At 42.9% G+C, this 22,026-nt stretch overlaps 1 protein-coding gene across 1 annotated transcript in view; it reads left to right on the forward strand.

Moving 5' to 3' along the window:
• The window catches only part of chid1 (chitinase domain containing 1), a 143,349-nt gene that overhangs the window by 39,914 nt on the left and 81,409 nt on the right, over positions 1-22,026 (forward strand). The window contains exons 5-6 of the mRNA XM_073049109.1: positions 420-526; positions 6,278-6,339. Of these exons, the coding sequence (XP_072905210.1) occupies positions 420-526; positions 6,278-6,339 (169 nt within the window). The remainder of the gene's footprint in view (positions 1-419; positions 527-6,277; positions 6,340-22,026) is intronic.

A 22,026-nucleotide genomic window follows, 5' to 3' on the forward strand; every position in this document is an offset into this window, starting at 1 on the left:
GATTATGTAAAGTTTCCAGAGTTCAAATGACCAATCTTTAAAAACAGATCCCTCCACCTCTTAAATATCAACCTTGGGCTATCCATTCCATGTATTCAATGCAAAGTTTGTTCAGCTTTTCAGCCCATTTCATTCAGATAAATTTGTAGTGATCTGACCACATTGGATGAACTGGCTTTAATGATCTTTAAATAATATCTCTCCCAGCTATCTTCTCCGCACAGCAGTCCCAAATCCCCTGCGTGCCCAGTGCCTTAAAATCAGTAGGAATTTGGAACCAAAACAGAGAAACTGATCCAATAATTGAATAAATTAGTTCTGTGGTGAATGGAGTGCTATCTGGCTCCTCAACATATCCATCCTCACATCCTGTGTACTAGTGCTGACTTTGCACTGTTTTCTGACCATTTATCCAACAGTTCCCCGTGTTCTCTTTGATGGTTGGACCTACCGCGATTATGAGAAGGTGTTTAACAGTGAGGATGAGATTGAGGATTTAGCGGAAGCCTTGGTGCAGACAGCAAAGGTTAGTCACTTCAGAGATTTTCGTTTCATCCATTCATTAGCTCTGTGGAAAACCTTAGCGAGGTTTTTCCTCCCTCAGTCACTTCCTGAATAAAGCCAGGGTTCTTCTCCTCCCCTTACCTCCTCTCCCATTAGCTGTGCAGTGAATCCCTGCTAGGCCCAAGTGTTTTGAGATAGCCGATGATCGGTTATCTCCTTGAGCACGAGCAAGGGAAGAACTAATAGGGCCTAACAGAATGTGGACGATTCCCAACAGTAATCAGGGTGCTAAGGATGGACAAAATAGGGACGTGGGTTGGGCCACAGCTGAGCTCGGAAGGTGTAAGTTTGGCAGGCTTGGGTCGGGCTTGGAAAGTTTGACGATGAAGTTAGGACTGTGGACTGCTTTTTCAACTGCATTGATAGATGAGGTTCAAAGGATCAGTGTGTCTGGATGTGATGTAACACTGCATGTTGAGTGACTTTCATTCCCCTGGGAAATTGTGAACAGGAATATTCTCAACTAAGATGACAAGAATGAAGGTGGGGCCACTAAAGGATAAAGAAGGCAACATGTGCCTGGAGGCAGAGGAGGTTGGGGGGGGTCCTAAATGAATACTTCGGTATTCACAAGTGAAAAGGACCTTGATCAGGATGAGGTCGAAATAGAAAATGAGGCCTGTGTGCTGGACAATGTGGAGATTAAGGAAGAAGTAGTGTTGGATCTTCTTAAAAACATCAAGATTGATAAGTCCCCAGGGCCAGATGTGATGTACCCCAGGTTGCTGTGGGAAGTGAGAGAAGAGATCACTGGAGCAGTAGCCATGATCTTTGATCCTCTTTGGCTGCAGGGGAGGTGCTGGAGGATTGGAGAATGGCAGATGTAGTTCCCTTGTTTAAAAAAGGTAATAGGGAGAATCCTGGGAACTATAGACCGGTGAGTCTTACGTCGGTGGTCTTGCAAACTATTGGAAAGGATTCTTAAGGATAGGAACTACGAGCATTTGGAGAAGTACAGTCTACTCAAGGATAGTCAACATGGCTTTGTAAAGGGAAGGTCGTGCCTCATGAGCCTAATTGAGTTTTTTGAAGAGGTATCAAAAGAAATTGATGAGGGTAGGGTAGTAGATGTGGTCTACATGGATTTTAGCAAGGCATTAGCAAGACAAGTTCCCTCATGAGAGACTTATCCAGAAAGCCATGAGGCATGAGATCAGTGGAACCTTGGCTGTTTGGATAAAAAATTGGCCTACAGGAAGAAAGCAGAGGGTAGTAGTGGAAGAAAAGTATTCTACCTGGAGGTTGTGACTAGTGGAGTGCCACAAGGATCTGTCCTGCTATTTGTGATTTTTATAAATGACCTGGATGACGAAGCGGAAGGATGGGTGAGTAAGTTTGCGGATGACACAAAGATTGGAGGAGTTGTGGATGGAGCTGTAGATTTTTGAAGGTTACAAGAGGATATAGACAGGATGCAAAGTTGGGCAGTAAAGTGGCAGATGGAGTTCAATCCGGATAAGTGTGAGGTGATGCATTGTGGAAGGACAAACCAGAAGGCTGAGTACAGGGTTAATGGTCGGTTATTTAAGAGTGTGGATGAACAGAGGGACCTTGGGGTTCTAATCCATACATTCCTCAAGGTCGTTGCACAGGTTGATAGGGTAGTTAAGAAGGCCTATGGGATGCGAGGCTTCATTAATTGAGTTCAAGAGTAGAGAGGTCATGTTGCAACTCTGCAGATCTCTGGTGAGACCACACTTAGAGTATTGTGTTCAATTCTGGTCACCTCATTATAGGAAGGATATGGAAGCTATGGAGAGGGTGCAGAGGAGATTTACCATGATGTTGCCTGGTTTGGAAAACAAGTCATATAAGGCAAGGTTAGCAGAGCTGGAACTTTTCTCTTTGGAGCATAGAAGAATGAGAGGGGACTTGATAGAGGTCTACAAGATTATGAGAGGCATAGATAGGGTGGATAGCCAGTACCTGTTTCCCAGGGCACCAATAGCAAACACCAGAGGGCATATGTACTAAGTTAAGGGAGGGAAGTTTAGGGGAGACATTAGGGGTAAGTTTTTTTACACAGAAGGTTGTGGGTGCCTGGAATGACTTGCCAGGGATGGTGGTGGAGGCTAAAACATTAGGGATATTTAAGAACCTCTTGGACAGGCACATGGATGAAAGAAAAATAGAGGGTTACGGGGTAGTGTGGGTTTAGTACTTTTTAAAAATGAATATATGGGTTGGCACAACATCAAGGGCCGAAGGGCCTGTACTGTGCTTTGGTATTCTAGTGTCTAGGGTGCTCACTTGGCTAGATAATCTTAAGTAGGAGGTTCACTCTTCTATCTCACTGTTTGTAGAATTAAATATAAACAGGCAAAGTTCAAAGGCAAGGCATAATTGTAAACACCCAAAAGGGCAGTGAGTCTACAGGAATCAGGCAGGACTGTGAAGGATGAAAAGGCTGCAATATCTTTGGTGATCTTAAGCTGAAACATCCAATGAAAGTTGGTAAATCAGATGCTGGAAATCTGAATAAAACCAGGAAATTTTGGAAACACTCAGTAGGTCAGGCAGTATCTGTGGAAAGGGAAAGAGTGCTGATCAAAAAACAGAGTTATTTAACAGAAGAGCTGGTGTCAGCATTAAATGAGTGGGTTGTGAAGATAATGGGTTTATGTGGAATTGTACTTACTTTGGAGACCAGCTCTCCAAAGGACATGCACACTTCCTGTTCCTCTCCCCATGCTTTCATATCCTGCCCTTCAAATAGTTTCCATTTCTCCTTTTGAAATTTGCATTAAAGACAGGGAAGACATTGGAAAGAAGAGAAATAAGGAAAGGTTGGCAAGTAGAAAATGTCCTCCCGTCTGGATGGGGTGCCCTCAGATGCAAATTGTAGAATGTCTTCTTATTCTCCCTAGATGAAGGATTTAAACAAAAAATGGGAGATAAACTTAAAAGCACTTCCTAGGCAGAGATGGTGAGGAATCTGGCTGGGGAAAATAGCATGGATTTGGTTTGAAGAAGCAACTGATTTTATTTCTGTACTTTTGTGTTTGAACCATCATCCTATTGACTTTTTCTGCTCAGTGTTGACCATCCCTTTTCCTATTTTACTGAAGAACCCCCATCTCTGATTCCACTTCATCTCTTCCCCTCCCTAGAGTCTTGGCATCCATTAAAGTGATATTTAAATTCGTCAAATGTTACTCATACATTAACCCTTCCATTCCCAGAATAATTCTCATGAACCTCCTCTAAACCCTGCCCAGTGCCAGCACATCTTTTATTAGATTAGGAGCCTAAAACTGCTCATGATTCTCCAAGTGCGGTCTGACCAATGCCTGATAAAGCCTTAGCATTACCGTTTTGCTTTTATGTTCTAGTCCTCTCAAATGAATGCTAACATTGCATTTGTCTCCCTTACCATGACTTATCCTGTAAGTTAGCCTGAAAGAATCCTGCATAAGGACTCCTAAATCCACTTGCACCTTAAATTTCTGAATTTTCTCTCCGTTTTAACAGTCTATGCCTTTATTCCTCCTTCTAAAATGCATTACCATACACTACACTCCATCTGCCACTTCTTTGTCCATTCTCCTAATCTGTCTAAGTATAATCCTCTATTAAAGAGCTCCCTTGAATTTAGGCAGACACACTTTTCCATATCAAATCCACTATCTTTTGCTGTTCATCCTTGTCCCAGTGCCAGTTAATTATGTATTTGATTAGGATTGCTGAAATTTCTCCCACTATGTATGAAAGTTCTATGTTTATCCCCTTACTCTTTATTTTAATCCTTTTTCTGGCATACCATCCATATCCAAGGAGGACTGGAAAATCTTGGCCTGACTCCACAAACTCCATCTGGCTTCAGATGGTGCTCCATCCGGACAGCCACCATCTCCTTATCCCACTTTTATTCTATCCAGTGTTGCTATTTCCTCCTCTTCTGCCTAATTGGCAGTCTCTGGCAGTAATACAAAGCATCAATATATTCCCTCAGTCATGTTTTCTGCCTCTGCATTCCCTTCCCTTATATTATTTGATTTCATGTAAGATGTTTATGTTCCCCTTTATTGCTGCTGCTCCTATTTATAGTTTCTGTATTCTGCTTTACCTGTTAAAGTAATATGAACAAGGCCATCATCATATGTTCCCTTACACATTCTTTTTTAAATTTTTGCCATCTCTAACAATGATTTTCTTTTTCCCATGTATAACATCTCAGTTCAGCTGTTTTTCTTCGTCCCCCTTCCCAATCACTGAAATCAACTCTTCTCCAGTTGTACTTTGCAGTTGATTTTTCCTCATCCTTTCTGTGCCCTCTTGAAAAATTATTATTCCCCAAATGTTACCTGACTTGGTACACTTAACCACAGATTGAGATTTAACTGTTTTCTTCTTATTGCATGGATCAAGAAGGTGCCTGACCTGCTGTGCTTCTTCAGCACATTGTGTGTATTGATCAAGAAGTTTTTTCTCCTTTATGTTCAACAGTTCCTTCCTTCCTTTGGCCTTGTACGATTACTTTCCCTATCTGTATTAAGTGAAATTCCATATTGTCACCACTCCCAAGTACTTTCTCCCCACTACAACTAACTATGATTTCCCTGAACCTTTTTCATAAGACTTAGTGACTTGCTCTCAACAGTGCATTTATCCCTTTGATATTCCTTAATTATAACCAAGTAGACTTCAAATGTCTTCTCCATCACATTATCCCTCTGCTATAGAACCATAGAACATTACAGCACAGAAACAGGCCTTTTGGTCCTTCTTTGCTGTGCCGAACCATTTTTCTGCCTAATACCACTGACCTGCACCTGAACCATATCCCTCTCATCCATGTACCTGTCCAAGTTTTAAGTGTTAAAAGTGAGCCCACATTTACCACTTCATCTGGCAGCTCATTCCACACTCCCACCACTCTCTATGTGAAGAAGCCCCCCCCCCATGCTCCCTTTAAACTTTTCCCCCTTCACCCTTAACCCATGTCCTCTTTTTTTTCCTCCCCTAGCCTCAGTGTAAAAAGCCTACTTGCATTCACTCTATCTATACCCATCATAATTTTATATACTTCTATCAAATCACCCCTCATTCTCATATGCTGCACGGAATAAAGTCCTAACCTATTCAACCTTTCTCTGTAACTCAGTTTCTCAAGTCCCGGCAACATCCTTGTAAACCTTCTCTGCACTCTTTCAACCTTATTAATATCCTTCCTGTAATTTGGTGACCAAAACTGCACACAGTACTCCAAATTTGGCCTCACCAATGCCTTATACAACCTCACCATAACATGCTATGTTTATAATGATGTATTTGATTAATGCTACTCACCTGTCTTTCTTTAATCTTTCCATGTTTTTCCTTATTGCCTTATTGTCAGGAATATTGTTCCCAGTCCTCTTTCTTTAAGAGAGTCCTGTAAGATTGTCACTATATTAAAATATAGTCTCACCAGCCATTTTTCTTACCGTATTTGTATGCTTTGGACTAGTGCACCCCAAGCCCATCTAAAAAATTTTTATATTTGACTTGAGTACAATCTTCCTTTCTCAGGGCTAGTTTGTGATTTGTTCTACTGCTCATCTCCTCTGCCTGCCTTGTTTTTCATTTAATTTTCTATCCTGGTGCCTGATATTTTAAACCTTTCTCCACACTGCTTGTTGGCTTCATATTAGGGCATGGACTCCTTTGCACTGGAGTCATTGTCAAGGTTTTCCCTGCGCAGTGATGTTTACTTTTTGTTTCTTTTCCCTAGGCTGACCAGTTTGATGGCTTTGTATTGGAGGTGTGGAGCCAGCTTGGTGGACAGAAACGGAAGTAAGTGGAGTCAATGTTAACGTGAGGGAGGGACTGCTGAGTGAACAGGTACAAGGGGTTATCTGCTCTTGGATTTGCTTTGTCTAATGTCGGGACAAATTAAGTGAAAATGAAAAAAAGAAACTGAAGCCAGCTGTGAAGGTTATTGAATGCTCCACCATTCGGTAAGATCACAGCTAATATGATTTTCCTGTCCAATGTCCATAACCTTTAAATGATACTAGTTTCCAAATTCTCTCTATCTCAAATAACTCAGTCTCCACATCCCTCTGGAGTAGTGAATCCAAAGAGTCTCCTCAGCCCACTGAGCGAAGAAACTCCTCCTTGTCTCAGTGTTAGTTGGATGACTCCTTGTTTTATATCCATACACTTTAGTTTAAATTTTCACCCAACAGAGGGGCATCTTCTTGACATCTACTCTCCCTTTGGCTTCTTCAGCTTCAAGGAGATAACCCTAGTTTATTCAGTGTCTTCTGAAATGCAAGTCTGAGTGTCATCCTAGTGAATCTTCGCTGTGTCACTTGGAGGGCCTGCTCTCTCACCAGGTTGTTGGTGAGAGAGCAGGGGAAGAGGCAAGTGCTATATCCTCTATGGTTTCAGGGGAGAGTGCCAAGGGAGTGGGAGGTATGGGGAAGGGTGGTGAGAGACATGGACCAAGAAAGCAGGGATGATAGGCGAAGATGTAACTGGTGGTGGAATTGGATTGGAGTTGGTGGAAATGGCAGAGGATGATGAAGGCTATGGGATGGTGAAAGGCAAGGGCTTAGAGAACTTGACCACTGTCTCACTTAGCAAGGGAAGGGGGTTCAGAGCAAATGTCTTCAAGGGCTCCATCGACTATGGCAGAGGGAAAGCCGCAGTTCCTGAATAAGGACATTTCCGTGGTCATAGAGCAGAAGGCCTCATCTTGAGAATGAATGTGACAGACGCAGAGAAATTGAGAAGGAGGGCTGGTGTCTTTTCAGGAGGCAGGGAGGCAGGAGGTGTAGTCATGGTAGCTGAGTCACCTGAAGGGATCCAGGTAAAGAAGAGAAGTGACAGAGTTGATCCTCCAGAGAAGGGGGACAGATGTGAGGTCACTAGATTATATTTCTGTAGAACATTAGTAGTTGGCTTTGGCAATCCAGTTGCTTCAGGTTTGCTTTTACCAATGCTAAATTTTTATTTGAGATTTATTTAATTATATTTAAGTTCCCAGTTGCTGTTATTGTAAATAGATTGCTCTTGACTAGTATTCAGCTTGGTCCCATTGCTGATAATGCTCCAAGTCCCATGAATGCTCATGTGTAAATAACTGCTTAGTATGAAATAAACTCCCCTCTCTGGTGTGTGCTGCCCTTCTGGGAACCAGCTCAAACCCTGTCCTCTGCTTGTGCTCTGTGAAGAGGCTGCAGCTTTTGGTGTGCAGTGGGGCTCAGGGCTGCACTCTACTGATACAGTGAGTGGTCTGCTGTGTCTGATAGCTGGTAGCAGCTGTTCGATGTGCTTGCACTGCTCTAGCCAGGCCAGAGGTTGCAACAGTGGTGACTGGGTTGACAGGTCTCTGTCAATAGTGCTCCTCCCTGTTCATACTGTCTTGCTGATATTTATTTATTGAGACACAGCAAGGAATAGGGCTTCTGGCCCTTCAAGCCGTGCTGCCCAGTGACCCTCGATTAACTGAGCCTAATCATGGGAACACTTATGGTGACCAATTCATCTACTAAATGGTTCGTATTCGGACTGTGGGAGGGAACTGGAGCAGCCAGAGAAAACCCATGCATTCCACAGGCTCCTTACCGATGACATCGGAGTTGGACTCTGAACTCCGACGCTCCGAGCTGTAATAGCATCGTACCTACCGTTATGCTACCCTGGTGCTAGTGTTATGATGGCTGCATCTGCTAGTGTATTAGTACCTGATTATTTGACTTTAGAGCTCTCCATTACTGACAATTTCTTTTGTCATCGGACTCTGCACTGCATGCATTAAGCCTTTCTCTGCTGCTTTGCAGCCTTTTTCTATATGTGATGCATTGTGACTGTGTGGATGTGCAGTGCATTATCTGAAGATGCAGCTTGTGAAGTGTCACAGCTACTGGAGTTGCTGTTGTACTGCTTTCATTAGTGTGGCCCAGGTAATGAAGTCCCATGGTGCACTGTAGTAGCTCCGTAAGACCTAAAATACAAGAGCTTGTACAGACACTGACTATCTCCAAACAATGTTGTCAGCATGAAGTGTTGTAACTGTTGTAAGAATGTAAAGTTTAGGAGAAGGAGTGGACTGTATAGCCCTTATACAATTGTTGGATTAGGGTTCAACACAGACAAAATGGTAGAGGAACTCAGCAGGTCAGCCAGCTTCTATGGAGGGAAATGGACAGTTAATGTTTAGGGTAGAGACTGTTTATTTCCCTCCGTAGATGTTGCTTCATCTGCTGAGTCTCTCCACCGTTTTGCATGTGCTGTTCGAGATTTACACCATCTTCAGAATCCATTGTGTCTTGGATTAGGGTCCAGATTGTTGTTTTTACTCTGCTTGCCCATGTAGTTTTAGCTTTATTTACAGTTACGTTTGTATAATCACCTGTTTGTCATCTTTAAGTAACTTGCGGTGTATTTGGTTCTATACGTAGCTTCTTTGTCTGAAAAGCTGAAGTGTGATGCAGTCAGTACCTGACTAAACTGCTGTGTTGTCTAAACTGGACCAAACTGGTTTGCAAAACAAAAGGAAACCCTGTGCTCATTTTTCTTTGTTTCAGCCAGGCTGACTCTGTCTGACCTGTACTATGTACAGAATGTTTACTGGTACAGGTTTGACCTGTTTTGTGTATAGTGTTTGTTGGTACAGGCTGACTCTGAGTGACCTGTTGTATGTACAGAGTGTTTGCTGGTACTCACTGACTCTGTATGACCTGTACTATGTACAGAATGTTTGTTGGTACAGGCTGACTCTGTTCGACTGGTACTATGTACAGAATGTTTACTGGTACAGGCTGACTTTGACCTGTTTTGTGTATAGTGTTTGCTGGTACAGGCTGACTCTGTCTGACCTGTACTATGATGAACATCTAATAAAACTATGTGACTGTAAGATTTACACCTTATTTTTGATTTCCAACCTTCTGGACAACATCATCTCTAGATCCAACAGGCTGCTCTGCCATTTATCAAAATTTTTGTTGATCATCTTCAGAGCCATTTTCCTGCACTATTTCCATCTATCCCTTCATCTTCTCAACCTTCACAAATCTAAGTATCTCTTTTTTCACTAACTGAGTGAAACCCCTGTTTTCTCAGGAAACATTTCATTAGCCCTTGCTGGCAGTCTTCCGACTCTGCGCCAAAAAACCCGCGGTTCTTGGGTCATGTAAGTCTCGGGAAAACCCTCTCCGGTCCCGCCAAATCCATGAGATTGGGATGTCTCTCCCACCAAACCCTGGTTTGTGTGAATGCTGTGTGATTTGCTGTCCTGTTATAGCTATGAAAGAACAGATAGCACACTGCATATAATAAAGGAAGTATATTTATGAATATTAACTAAAGGCTTGGTAAAGAAAAGGAAAAAACAAAAAGGGCTCATTATAATTAAACAGTCAAATATGCACAGGCTGAAGCTCAACTCTTCCAAAAGCCATACTCACCGATCTTCAGTAGACTCCTGCACCGTGCTCCATCGAATCATGGCCCCCGCCATATCGAATCCTATGACCAGTTTCTCTCCAGCATCTGCTCTCTTCATTTTCTGCTGACCAAAGACCAAAGCTCACACCAGTGTCAGGCACACAAAAAAACCCCCAGTCCCGATTGGACGGCTCACATTCCGAAGCACCCATTATCTCCAGCCGTAACCCAAAGACTGCTTCTACAGAAAGAGCATTACGTGAACCACCCTGCAGTGTCAGCAGTGAAACCTTTACCAGGGCATTACATTAGTCTCCACTAAATTCAATTGTCTCTGTGTGAAGAAATTCTTCTTTTACCTCAGCTAAAAGGCCTACCCTCTTACTTAAAGATTAATATTGAGCTAAGGATGTCACCCAGCCCGCCAAGCCTCACGAGCATCTTGTAAGTCAATGGGATTTCCTTTCATTAATCTAAACTCTGCAAAATCTAATCTATCCGATTTCCGCGTACACCAAACCCCTCATTGTCTAGAAAACATGTACTGTCCTCCCTCTATGGAAAGTATATCCTTTTATTTCTGAACTAAGAGACCAAACCTGTAAACAATACTCCAGGTATGGTCTCAGCATACCTACAATAAGACATCTCTACTCAAATTCTGTTGTAATAAAGGCCAAGAAATTGTTTGCATCCCTCACCACCAGCTGCATGTTGGCTTTCGGTGTCCTGTGTGCAAGGATACCTATGAACATCAACATTGTTCAGTCTTGAAATTATGCACCATCTTAGTGTGTGCCAAATGGGTTACTTCATATTTTTGCATGTTCATACAGCAAAGAAGCAGGCACTTCAGACCACCATGATCACACTGGCTCTATTGCCCTTGCAATGCATATGTGCAAAGCTATGCAGCAAGTTAACCACCTTGTCAAAAATAACCCAAGACAGAAGCTTCCTTCAGGGTTTTTAACGAGGTCTTACTTGTGAAATTGCAGGAAGTTAAGTAAAGTAAGTATTAAATTCAATACAGAATATAGTAATACTGTGAATTCTTCTCACAACTGGTGCTATCCAAGGTAATACACACACTCCACACTACATAACTATGCCACGTAACCAAGAGTAAACTTGTGGCACCAAAATATCTTGATAATGATAGGTGATAAACATACTGATTGATTCAAAATATATCTTCTAAATGTTTACTGAAATTAACAGAACGTAAGACTCACAGGTACTGCTGTTTCAAGGGCAAATAAAGGGAAAATGGGGGTGGATGTCTTTCCACTGTGTGCTTCAAATGATATAAAAAAATTTGCATATGGGAAGTGATGTTCATACTGTGCCTCGAGGCCAGAAGACTTCTGCCCAGCATCCATAGGATGTCAAACTTAACTACTGAAACTATAAGTCAAATAACTATTTTGTTAAGTCTTCTGAGACACTGATCTTGAAATCAGCCTTACTACACAGTCTTTAACCATTCTCACTTTGAAGATGCTGGTTTTGATGACATACTTGCTTGTGGTAATCTCTGATGAGCATAGAGGTGACATGATGCCTACCTGCTGTGTGCATACATCTACTGATGCTTCTGGACACATCATCAGTGATGTTCCTGGAATCATCGGGTGTTTCGGGTCTTTCAACATCATACACCCTTCTCCAGGTGACCCAGCCGGGGCTGATCAGATGCCAGCTTGTGTCCAGATGGCTAGCTACACATGACTCCATGGCTCCCCTCTCTTGAGCCACAGCCACCTTGAGGCCCTCTCTGCCGCATCGGTGGTACTGCGGATGGCTCTCCTCTTCCTCTCTCCCTTGATGCCCAAATTGCTGTAGGCTCTGGCTAAGGAACAGGCTGCAAATCCCCTACAACCAACTTCCACTGGGAGACACCTCGCTCTCCACGCAGTCTGCTGGCAGTTGCTGACCAGTCCTGCGTACTTAGATAGCTTCCTTTCAAAGGCCCCTTCCAAGTGATCTTCCCATGGGACTGTCAGCTCCAGCATCACCACCTGCTTTGTAGACTCAGTCACAAGGACAATGTCTGGTCGCAGGGTAGTGGCTGCGATATGTTCGGGGAACTTCAGCTGCCTTTCAAGGTCCACCAACAGCTGCCAGTCTCTTGCAGAGGTCAGGATACCTGCCAATGTTCTTTTGCTTCGCCCACTCCACTCCTGCGCTGATGGCTTCAGCGATGGTCTTCAGGACCTCCATCGGTACCGTCCCTCACCTAGTGCCCTTGTGCAGCTGCTGAGGATGTGCTCCAGGGTTCCTCGCTTGAAACACAGTGGGCATGCTGATGACTTTGCCCCATGTGTGCAGGTTTGATGGACTTGGAAGCACATCATACACTGCCTGGATGAGAAATTGGATGCGGTGTAGCTCGGCTTTCCAAAGCTCAGCCCAGGTCACTTTCCTCTCCACCGCATTCTCCCATCTTGTCCAAGCTCCCTGTTGCTTCATTCCCACCACCTTGCATGTTCTCCTCTCCTGCACTGCTGCTCTCACCTCCTCCTGAACTAGGCGGCGCCTTTCCTTCCCTCTGATGGTGTCCATTTGGGGAGTTGGAAAGGATCCTAGCCCAGCTCTACCTCGTGTGACCACTCCCACCAGCCTCCTGTGATGCAGCCTTTCCTCTGCTTCCTGATCAGCTTCCTCTGCCCTCCACTTCCTGCCAGTCCTCACTTGGATCCCTGCTCGAGCCACCTTCGGATCACTTGAGTCCCTGTACTGTATCACTTCTCTGGCTCTTGTAACTTTGAATTCCTCCTCCAGGGATTTGAAGGGCAGTTGCAGTTTATTGTAGAGTGCGATGCTGCTCAGGCTCCTTGGCAGCCCCAGCCATCTTCTGAGGTGCTTACTGACCCTCCTCTCTAAGGTTTGCCCATAATGATGACTGGCTGAGTTACCTGTAATGTGACTTAATACACCCCCTCAGAGTCAAGAAAGGGACAGTGTTTACTAATGGAACTTTGGTTTGAGAGAAGTTCCTGTATACTATGTTCCTGCAACTTCTACAGATGTACTGTGGAGAACACTCTGACAGGCTGCATCACTGTGGTACGGAGGGGCTACTGCACAGGACCGAAAGAAGCTACAGAAAGTTGTAAAGTTAGTCAGCTCCAGCTTGGGTACTAGCTTCCGTAGTATCCAAGACATCTTCAAGGAGCGGTATCTAAGAATGGCGGGGTCCATTATCAAGGATCCCCATTGCCCAGGTCATGCCCTCGTCTCATTGTCACCATCAGGAAGGAGGTGAAAAAGCCTGGTAATTTCCATGGTGCTGAGACTATGAAGACTTCCTTGTCTGGTGTGCTCCGTGCCCACTAATATGATGAACTGAGAAGCAAGTCTTTTAGGCCTGCAAAAGAAACTGTGCCGAGGTTTGGATCTGAGGACTCGTTTTTGGTCCAGAGTGCTGTTGTTCACTTCAATTGTTCGTATTTTTTTCTCTTTCTTGCACATTGAGAATTGGTCTTTATATTTTTATTCTTTTTTCTTTAAATGGGTTCTTTTGGGTTTCTCACTTTGTAGCGATCAGTGAGCAAGCAAATGTCAAGGTTGAACATTTAATAATAAATGTACTTGAATCTTGAAGGCACACACTCAGCAATTCAGGAACAGCTTCTTCCCCTCTGCTATCCGATTCCTAAATGGACATTGAACCCATGAACACTACCTCACTTAAAAAAAATAATTTGTTTTTGCACTATTTTTAATTTAGCTATTTAATATACATATTAAATGTCAATATTAAATATTAATATTCATATTACTAAACATACTTACTGGAATTGATTGATTCTAAATTATCATGTATTGCATTGTACCACTGTCGCTAAGTTAACAAATTTTGCGACATAAACTGGTGATATTAAACCTGATTCTGATTCAGCTTCCGATCTTGTTGCGGATCAGCAAGAAATGCTGGGCCAGTTAACCATGAGGGGAGAGTGAGCTGATTAGCTTGGATCCCCTTGTGGCATGATCATACAGGTTGATATCACTAGGAACATAGTTCCATTGGCTCTTCTGGGTTGATCACCTGACACGTTATTTAATATTATGTATATAAACACAATCTTGTTCCATTAAATATATAACTGAGCACAGTCTTGCTATTGCTAAAGAACTTGATATTATCCAGTTCTGTGTCCAACTCGTGGGTTATCATCCCTGTAATTTCAACTATTAGAATAGCAGCACCAAGTTCAAGCCTTGGTATGGTGAGATCCGGTTAGGGAGCAAGATTTACCTTGCCCAGGATGAATACAACTTCACTATATCCAGTTCAGCATCTGTGACCTTCAGATATGCACCACCAGCAGTAGTTTTAGCTGACACACCATAGAAGATGCAGACCTCTTTCTTTTGGGCAGTAGATAGTGGAACTGTTGTGTAGGTTCTTGGAATTTTCAAACGTTTATGATCCTGAAAGGAAGAACCCCACTGCTGCCGCTGTTCATGTATTTCGTTAGGGAGTGGGGCATCCCATCCACAAGTATCCGAGGTCATCTCTCTTAACATGAAGCGTCCCTGGATACTGACTGAAGCAGCAAATCCAAGGGGGTCAGATGGGCTGTTGATAGCAGGCCACAACTCGTAAAGTGTCTTTTGGTATCAGCAACCTGGAAAGTAAGGGTGTTGATAACAAGGTCCCATCCAAGGCCCAGATTGTGCTTCACAGGAGAGAGGTCCTGTCCAAGGGGGTCAAATGGGCTGTTGATAGCAGGCCACAACTCGTAAAGTGACTTTTGGTATCAGCAACCTGGAAAGTAAGGGTGTTGATAACAAGGTCCCATCCAAGGCCCAGATTGTGCTTCACAGGAGAGAGGTCCTGTCCAAGGGGGTCAAATAGGCTGTTGATAACACAGCATGACATATAAAAGATCTTTCGATATCAGTGACCTGGAAGTGAAGGGTGTCGATAAAGAGGTCCCATCCAAGGCCTAGACTGCACTGCGTAGGAGGTAGGGCTTGTCCAAGGTCAAGTTCTGTAGTCCTTTGGCCAGATCGTCAGACATTCCACAGTCTAAAGACGTACTGGTTAGTAGGTTAATTGGTCATTGTAAATAGTTTTGTGATTAGTTTAGGGTTAAATTGGGTTGTCAGGGGTTACTGTGTGGTGGGCTGGAAGGACCTATTCAGCACTGTATCTCTAAATAAATGGACAAAGGTGGGGAAACGTTGCATGACCTCAGCACTGTTGGCTGCAGCCCAACATTAGACTGTGACGACACGTTTTGTGCTGCTTTCAACATGCTATCTGATTCTGCACTAGAAAATGATTTAAGTCTATCGTTAACATGGAAATGTCTCTCTATATAGCTCTGTGCATCAGTCCCAAACTCCTCCTCTCTTTTGATTAATGCCATTGATAGTCACAGCTGGTGAGGGTCAGTTACCAAATACATGAACCCTCATGTGGTACTCCAGAATCTCCTTGTCCAGTTGGTGGTCATGAAACCACAAGTATCTGAGGTAGGCTTGATGATCCTCTCTCACTAGGATTCTGTGGAACATTAGTTCAATGTCTAGTTGTAAAGCGCATGAGAACCCCGAGCAGGCTGTTGTTGAGGTCTGGACCCCACAAGAGAACATTTTTCAGTGATATGCCTTTGAACTGCGCACTTGAATCAAAGGGAACTCATATTCGTACAGGGTTCTAGGGATGGTAAACACCAAAATTGGACAAATACCAGTTTTCTTTGTTGGGATCTGGTGGAGGCACTAACTCAGCATGACTGTTCCTGAAGAGCCTCTCCATGAACTCCAAGTGATGGTCTTTCATTTCTGGTTTCCATCTCAATATGTGACTGAGGGACACGAGTCAAATGAGGGCTTGCTCTCAGTTGTTTGGTAAGAGTTATAGTGGCGAGCTAAAAGGAAAGGGAGCTATCCAACTGTTTGACTTGATTTGCTAAACTCCTTGTTCATGATTCAAAAAAAAATCCCTTTCTTTGTTAGAAGGTGCCAGCTTATAAACATCTTCCGAGTGACAGAAGACAGCTTGCCTAAGTCTGATTGAGCAGAGGTAAATATAGTATGCCACAGGGCTTGGTTTGCTTATCAACCATCTTCTACTTCATTCAGATTCCACTCTCACAGGGTCTGAAATCAGTTGGGTGCCTGTTCTCCAGGACATTAGTCCGAAATGTACTGTGAGCACCATCAGGGCAAACTTCACCCACTGTGACCCAATCCAGGTCTGGCTGTAAGGTGCATCATGCCTACCATTGTGCTGCTCGCATACCTTATGTGCATGGATCGTGTCTCTGCCACCCAGCAGAAATGTGAAAGAACCCTACTTTTATGCTCTCAATTCCAATAACATGTCACTCAAAGAGTAGGGTAAAAGTGAAAAGGAGAACTTGGAATGGGACATTACCTGCCGTGGGCATGGAAGACGAGGGTTGGTGTTTTGTGAAGGCCTTTCACTTAGAAGTTGGAACTGGTGAAGGCTGCTGTTGAGAGGCAGGAGGTTGTTCATTGAAGACAAACTGAGCTCTACTGGTACAGGAATTGGGAGGGAGGGGAGGCAGAGAGAGAGAAGGGAAATGCAAATCTATGACTGGGACAGAGGATGAAGGTTCTCCTGCATGACAATGAAATCTATGAGGCTCTTACATTGTTATGAATTGGATAAAGTTAGGGATGTAATTTGCGTGTTGTTCTGTGATGATGAAAGAACAGGAGTACCTATGCTACTCAGGACAGTACACAAATCGGGAAAATATTGCTGCTGATGCTTCCCTTATAACTCTTTTTCTCCAGCACACAATGCATCATGCTGTAATGTTTACACACTGCCTCCTAGAAACTGGATCACGCGACATCGTGCATTGACAGACTTTGTGACTGGGTTTTAGGTTTTGAGTATAAATCACAAGCATGTGATGACTGAAGGAATCAGTGCAGGTGGTGAAGCTGTGCATGGTCCTCAGGATATGGAGAATGTAGGCAGCTGCCACCTGGAACAATACAATAGGATGTTCCCGGTGCTCATAGCCTTGGCTTGCAGGAGCAGAGCTGTCTGGGCATAGTGTGTGGATGGAGTTCAGCTCGAAGAAGGTCCATGCTCTCTGTCACCTATTAGGTAGAAAACATGACGTTCTGGATAGTTTGTCCTTCAAATGAATTGGAACTCAAGTGGCTCCCAAGCCACCGCTGACACTTAGAGGTCTTTGGGGGGCAAAAGCAAAAAGAGTGATGAATGCAGGATTGAAGGTGTTATATTTGAATGCAAGCAGAATACGGAATAAGGTAGATGATCTTGAGGCGCAGTTAAGACATGGTGGGCATCACTGAGCTATGGCTAAAAGAAGATTATAGTTGCGAGCTTAACATATAAGGATACACATTGTATTGAAAGTTCAGGCAGGTAGGCAGAGGGGATGGGGTGGATATGCTGGTTTTTTTAAAAAAAAAATCAAATCCTTAGAGGTGAATTGTAGAGTCCTTGTGGGTAGAGTTAAGAAACTGCAAGAGCAAAAAGACCCTTATGGGAGTTATGCAGTATACAAGCTTCTGACAGTAGCCAGGATATGAGATATAAGTTACAATGGGAGACAGAAAAGGATGTAAAAGGGGAATGTTATGATAATCATAGGAGGTTTCAATATGCAGATGATTGGGAAAATTAGGTTGGTGCTGAATCTGGAGAGAGAATTTTTAGAATGTCTATGAGATGGTTTTTTAGAACAGCCTCTGGTTGAGCCCACTAGGGAAGAGGCTGGATTGGATGTTGTCTAATGAACTAGATTTGATTAGGGATCTTAAGGTAAAGGAATCCTTAGGAGGCAGTGATCATAATATAATAGAATTCATCCTGCAGTTTAAATGGGAGAAGATAAAGTCAGATGTATCAGGATTACAGTGGAGTAGAAGGTATACAGAGGCATGAGAGAGTAGTGGGCCAGTGTTAATTGGAAGAGGACACTATCAAGGATGAAGGCAGAATAGCAATGGCTGGAATTTCTGGGGACAATTTGGAAGGCACAGGATAGATACATCCCATAGATGAAGATGTATTATAAAGGAAGGATATGCAACCATGGCTGACAGGGGAAGTCAAAGACAGCATAAAAGGAAAAGAGAGGACATATAATGTAGCAAAAATGGTTGGAAACTAGAGGATTGGGAAGTTTTTAAACACCAACAGAAGACAATTAAAAAACCATAAGGAGGGAAAAGATGAAATATGAAGGTAAGCTAGCCAATAATATAAAAGAGCATACCAAAAGTTTTTTCAAATATGTCAAGAGTAAAGGAGAGGAGAGATTGGATATCAGACCACTGGAAAATAATGCTGGCAGGGAGTAGAAGTGAGTGTCGTTGATATTATGAAGTGCTTGGGAAGTTGAAAAACCTGAAGGTAGATGAGTCACCTGCATCAGATGGACTACACACCTGGGTTTTGAAAGAGGTACAGTGTCTATAAGAGGTATTCACCCCCCCCCCGGAAGTTTCCATGTTTTATTGTTTTACCACATTGAATCACAGTGCATTTAAGTTGGCTTTTTTGATCAACAGAAAAGGACTCTTGTGTCAAAGTGAAAATAGATCTCTATAAAGTGATCTAAATGAATTACAAATATAAAACACAAAATAATTGATTCACTCTCTTTAATTATCACTGGCGTAGCCAATTGGTTTAGAAGTCACATAATTAGTTAAATGGAGATCTGTGTGCATTCAAGGTGTTTCAAATGATTGTGGTAAAATACACCAATGTCAGGAAGGTTCAACTGCTGGTGAGTCAGTATTCTGGCAAAAGCTACACCGTAAAGACAAATGAACACTCCCAAGTAATTCTGCGAAAATGTTATTGAAAGGCACAAGTCAGGAGATGGATGCAAGAACATTTCCAAGTTGCTGAATATCCCTAGGAGTACAGTTAAGTCAATCATCAAGAAATGGAAAGAATATGGCACAGCTGTAAATCTGCCTAGAGCAGGCCGTCCTCAAAAGCTGAGTAATTGTGCAAGAGGGTGGTCTTGTGTGGGAGTCCACCAAGAAACCTATGACAACTCTGGAGGAGATACAAGCTTCAGTGGCTGAGAAGGGAGAGATTGCACAGGTTGAGTCAGTGGTAAGGAGGGCAAATGCAATGTTAGCATTCATTTCAATAGGACTAGAATATAAGAGCAAGGTTGTATGCTGAGGCTCTATAAGGTATGGTCATACTGTATTTGGAGTATTGTGAACAGTTTTGGGCACCTTATCTAAGAAAGGTTGTGCTGACATTGGAGAGAGTCTTGAGGAGGTTCATGAGAATGAAAGGGTCAGGAATGAAAGGGTTAATATATGAGGAGCTTTTAGATAGCTCTGGGCCTGTACTTAGCAGAGTTTCGAGGGGGGGGGGGATTTTATTGAAACTTACTGAATGTTGAAGGGCCTAGATAGAGTGGATGTGGAGAGGATGTATCCTATAGTAGGCGAGTCTAGGTTCAGAGGGTACAACAATTTAGAACAGAGATGAGGATGAATTTCTTCAATCCCAGTATTCTTTGAGAGGAGTCTCTGTACATCCTCTCCGTGGAATGCGTGGGTTTTCTCCAAGTGCTCAAAGGGTATTGTAAGTTGTCCCATATTCAGGTTAGGATTAAATTGGGTTTGTTGGGAGCCACTGGCTTGCACGGCTCACAGGACTGGAAGGTTCCATTCTGCACTGTCTCCCCAAATAAATAAAAATTAACTCTTTAGCCAGAAGGTATTAAATTTGTTTAAAGCAGAGGTTGATAGGTTCTTGATTAGTCTGGGTATCAAAAGTTTACTGGGAGAAAGCAGGAGAATGTGGCTGAGAGGGATGTTAAATCAGCTACGATGGAATGGCAGAGTAGATTCAATGGGCAGAATGTCCTAGTTCTGCTCCTATGTCATATGGTCTTGTTTCCTGTCTCCCTCGGAAACTCCAGACACACTAGCCTTATGTCCAGTGTCCGTTCTGCAGAAGAGTGAGCTGAGGAATGGCTGTGCCCCTCTGCCAGAGTGTCCCATCGGACGGCTGACCTCCCTGCAGCTGACTGCAGGTTTTCAGAGTTGGGATTGACTGGCCCTTTGGATTGCACAGCTGCAGTGACTTGGGGAAACATGCCCCAGCTCCAGATGTTTGCTGAATGCTGGGTGACAAGACAGGACGTGCCAGTTACTGTGCTCTGCTGAATCACTTCAAGTGGAAAGATACTTTAAATGTCACCATTTCCTTACGATTCATACTTAAAACCTGAAATCCACTCACAAAATGTGTCTGAGTATAATGTTACGTGACCCAATTTCTGAGCAGTAGTGTGTAAATATTGCAACTGGATGTATAGTGTGTGACACCTCATCTATCTGTGAAGATCTTCCTCCATCTCTCTGCTGACATGCCATTTGAGATGGGTGTAATTACTGGAAGTGGTCTGCATGGACGTGCTCTGTATTTATGAGCTAAGCTGTTATCATAAATTGTAATGTTGAAGAATATCGGGTGCACTGTATGTCCTTGAGACCTTGAGCAGATTCATTGCTTTATTTGCTAGAAACTTTTGATATTTTCTTTCCCTGTTGGAACGTCTTTGAGTCATTTGTATGTATTATTGAAATTTATAAAGCTGCAGAACCTTTTTTTATTGTTCTGGAAGAACTGCAGGATAGGTCAGCTGGTTGCATAGGAAAAGGAGCATGTTGTAGCCAATAATTTAGTGTGTTGTGGTGGGGGTGGGGGCTGCTTCAATATCCAGTGAAATGCGATCTCTTGCTGCAGTATGTAAACCATGCTGTCAGATCGGCTAAATCACTCTGAAGGCGGATGCTAGTTTTACTGAATTAGCCTGTTGTCAAATGATTTCTTCTCATTCATTTGACCTCCATGTACATCCTTGAGTTTTAAATGGGGTCTCTTTCCCTCAGAGTTGATCATTTTGTTTGTGATAGGTATTTAAATCACCAGGCCTTCGTAGCCTGAAGGAAGAATTTCTTCATTACATGTGATTTTTAAAAAATAAGCAAAGGGTTTTCCATTTCTTTTATGGATTTTTGTGGGTGATGGCTTTGGAGCCTAAGGAGTTTATTGTGCATCACACTTCTGTGTCAGAAAGCAAATTTTTATCCATAATCAGAATCGGGTTTATTATCACTGACATATGTCATGAAATTTGATGCTTGAAGGAGCAGTACAGTGCAAGATATAAAAATTACACTAAATAATAAATAAATGGTACAAAAGAGGACTAGAGAGATAACGTTGATGGACAGTTCGGAAATCTGATGGTAGAGGGGTAGAAGCTGCACATTCAGCTCTCTGGTAAAGAGGAGAAGAAGGCAGAATCAGAATCAGGTCTATTATCACTGGCATGTGTCGTGAAATTTGGTAACTTAGCAGCACTTCAATGCAATACATGATATAAAAGAAAAGGAAAAAATAATAAATTACAGTATATGTATATTGAATAGATTAAAAATCATGCGAAAAAACAGAACTACCGTAGATTCCGGACTACAGAGCGCACCTGATTAAAAGCCGCTGGCTCTAATTTTAGAAATAAAATCAATTTTTTAATTGTAAAGGCCGCATCGGATTTTAGGCCGCACCGGATTTTAGGCCGCAGCGGATTTTCGGCCGCAGGTGTCCCACGTTGTAATATGAGATATTTACACAGAAAGATATTACACGTGAGGATTTTTTTAACTTTTAATTAAATCCATATGGTAACAAAAACAAATACATATTGCAAATGCTTTTTTTCGAACCGTGCCCGTACGCGGCTACTTTTAAATATACGTTGCGTATACTTCTTTACTGAACAACATTCCAATATCTCCTAACGACTGGTAAAAAAATATATATATTGCAGCCTACCAGGAAAAGTTATTGATACCTTTAACTTAAAAGCAGAGTTCGCTCAGATCCAAAGCCGCTCGCGTAATGCGCTCCCCCCCTCCTTTCCGTTTATCGCAAACCGGCATTTTCCCACAAGACACCGCGAAACCGGGTGTGACGTCATAGCATCCCGCGATGTAGTACAGAAAACAAATATAGTTTAAACTAAGTAGGCAGCACAATGCTTCGAGTGTTTTCCATGTTGATGAGGG

This window comes from Hemitrygon akajei, chromosome 6 (genome assembly GCF_048418815.1).
Source record: "Hemitrygon akajei chromosome 6, sHemAka1.3, whole genome shotgun sequence".
NCBI lineage: Eukaryota > Metazoa > Chordata > Chondrichthyes > Myliobatiformes > Dasyatidae > Hemitrygon > Hemitrygon akajei.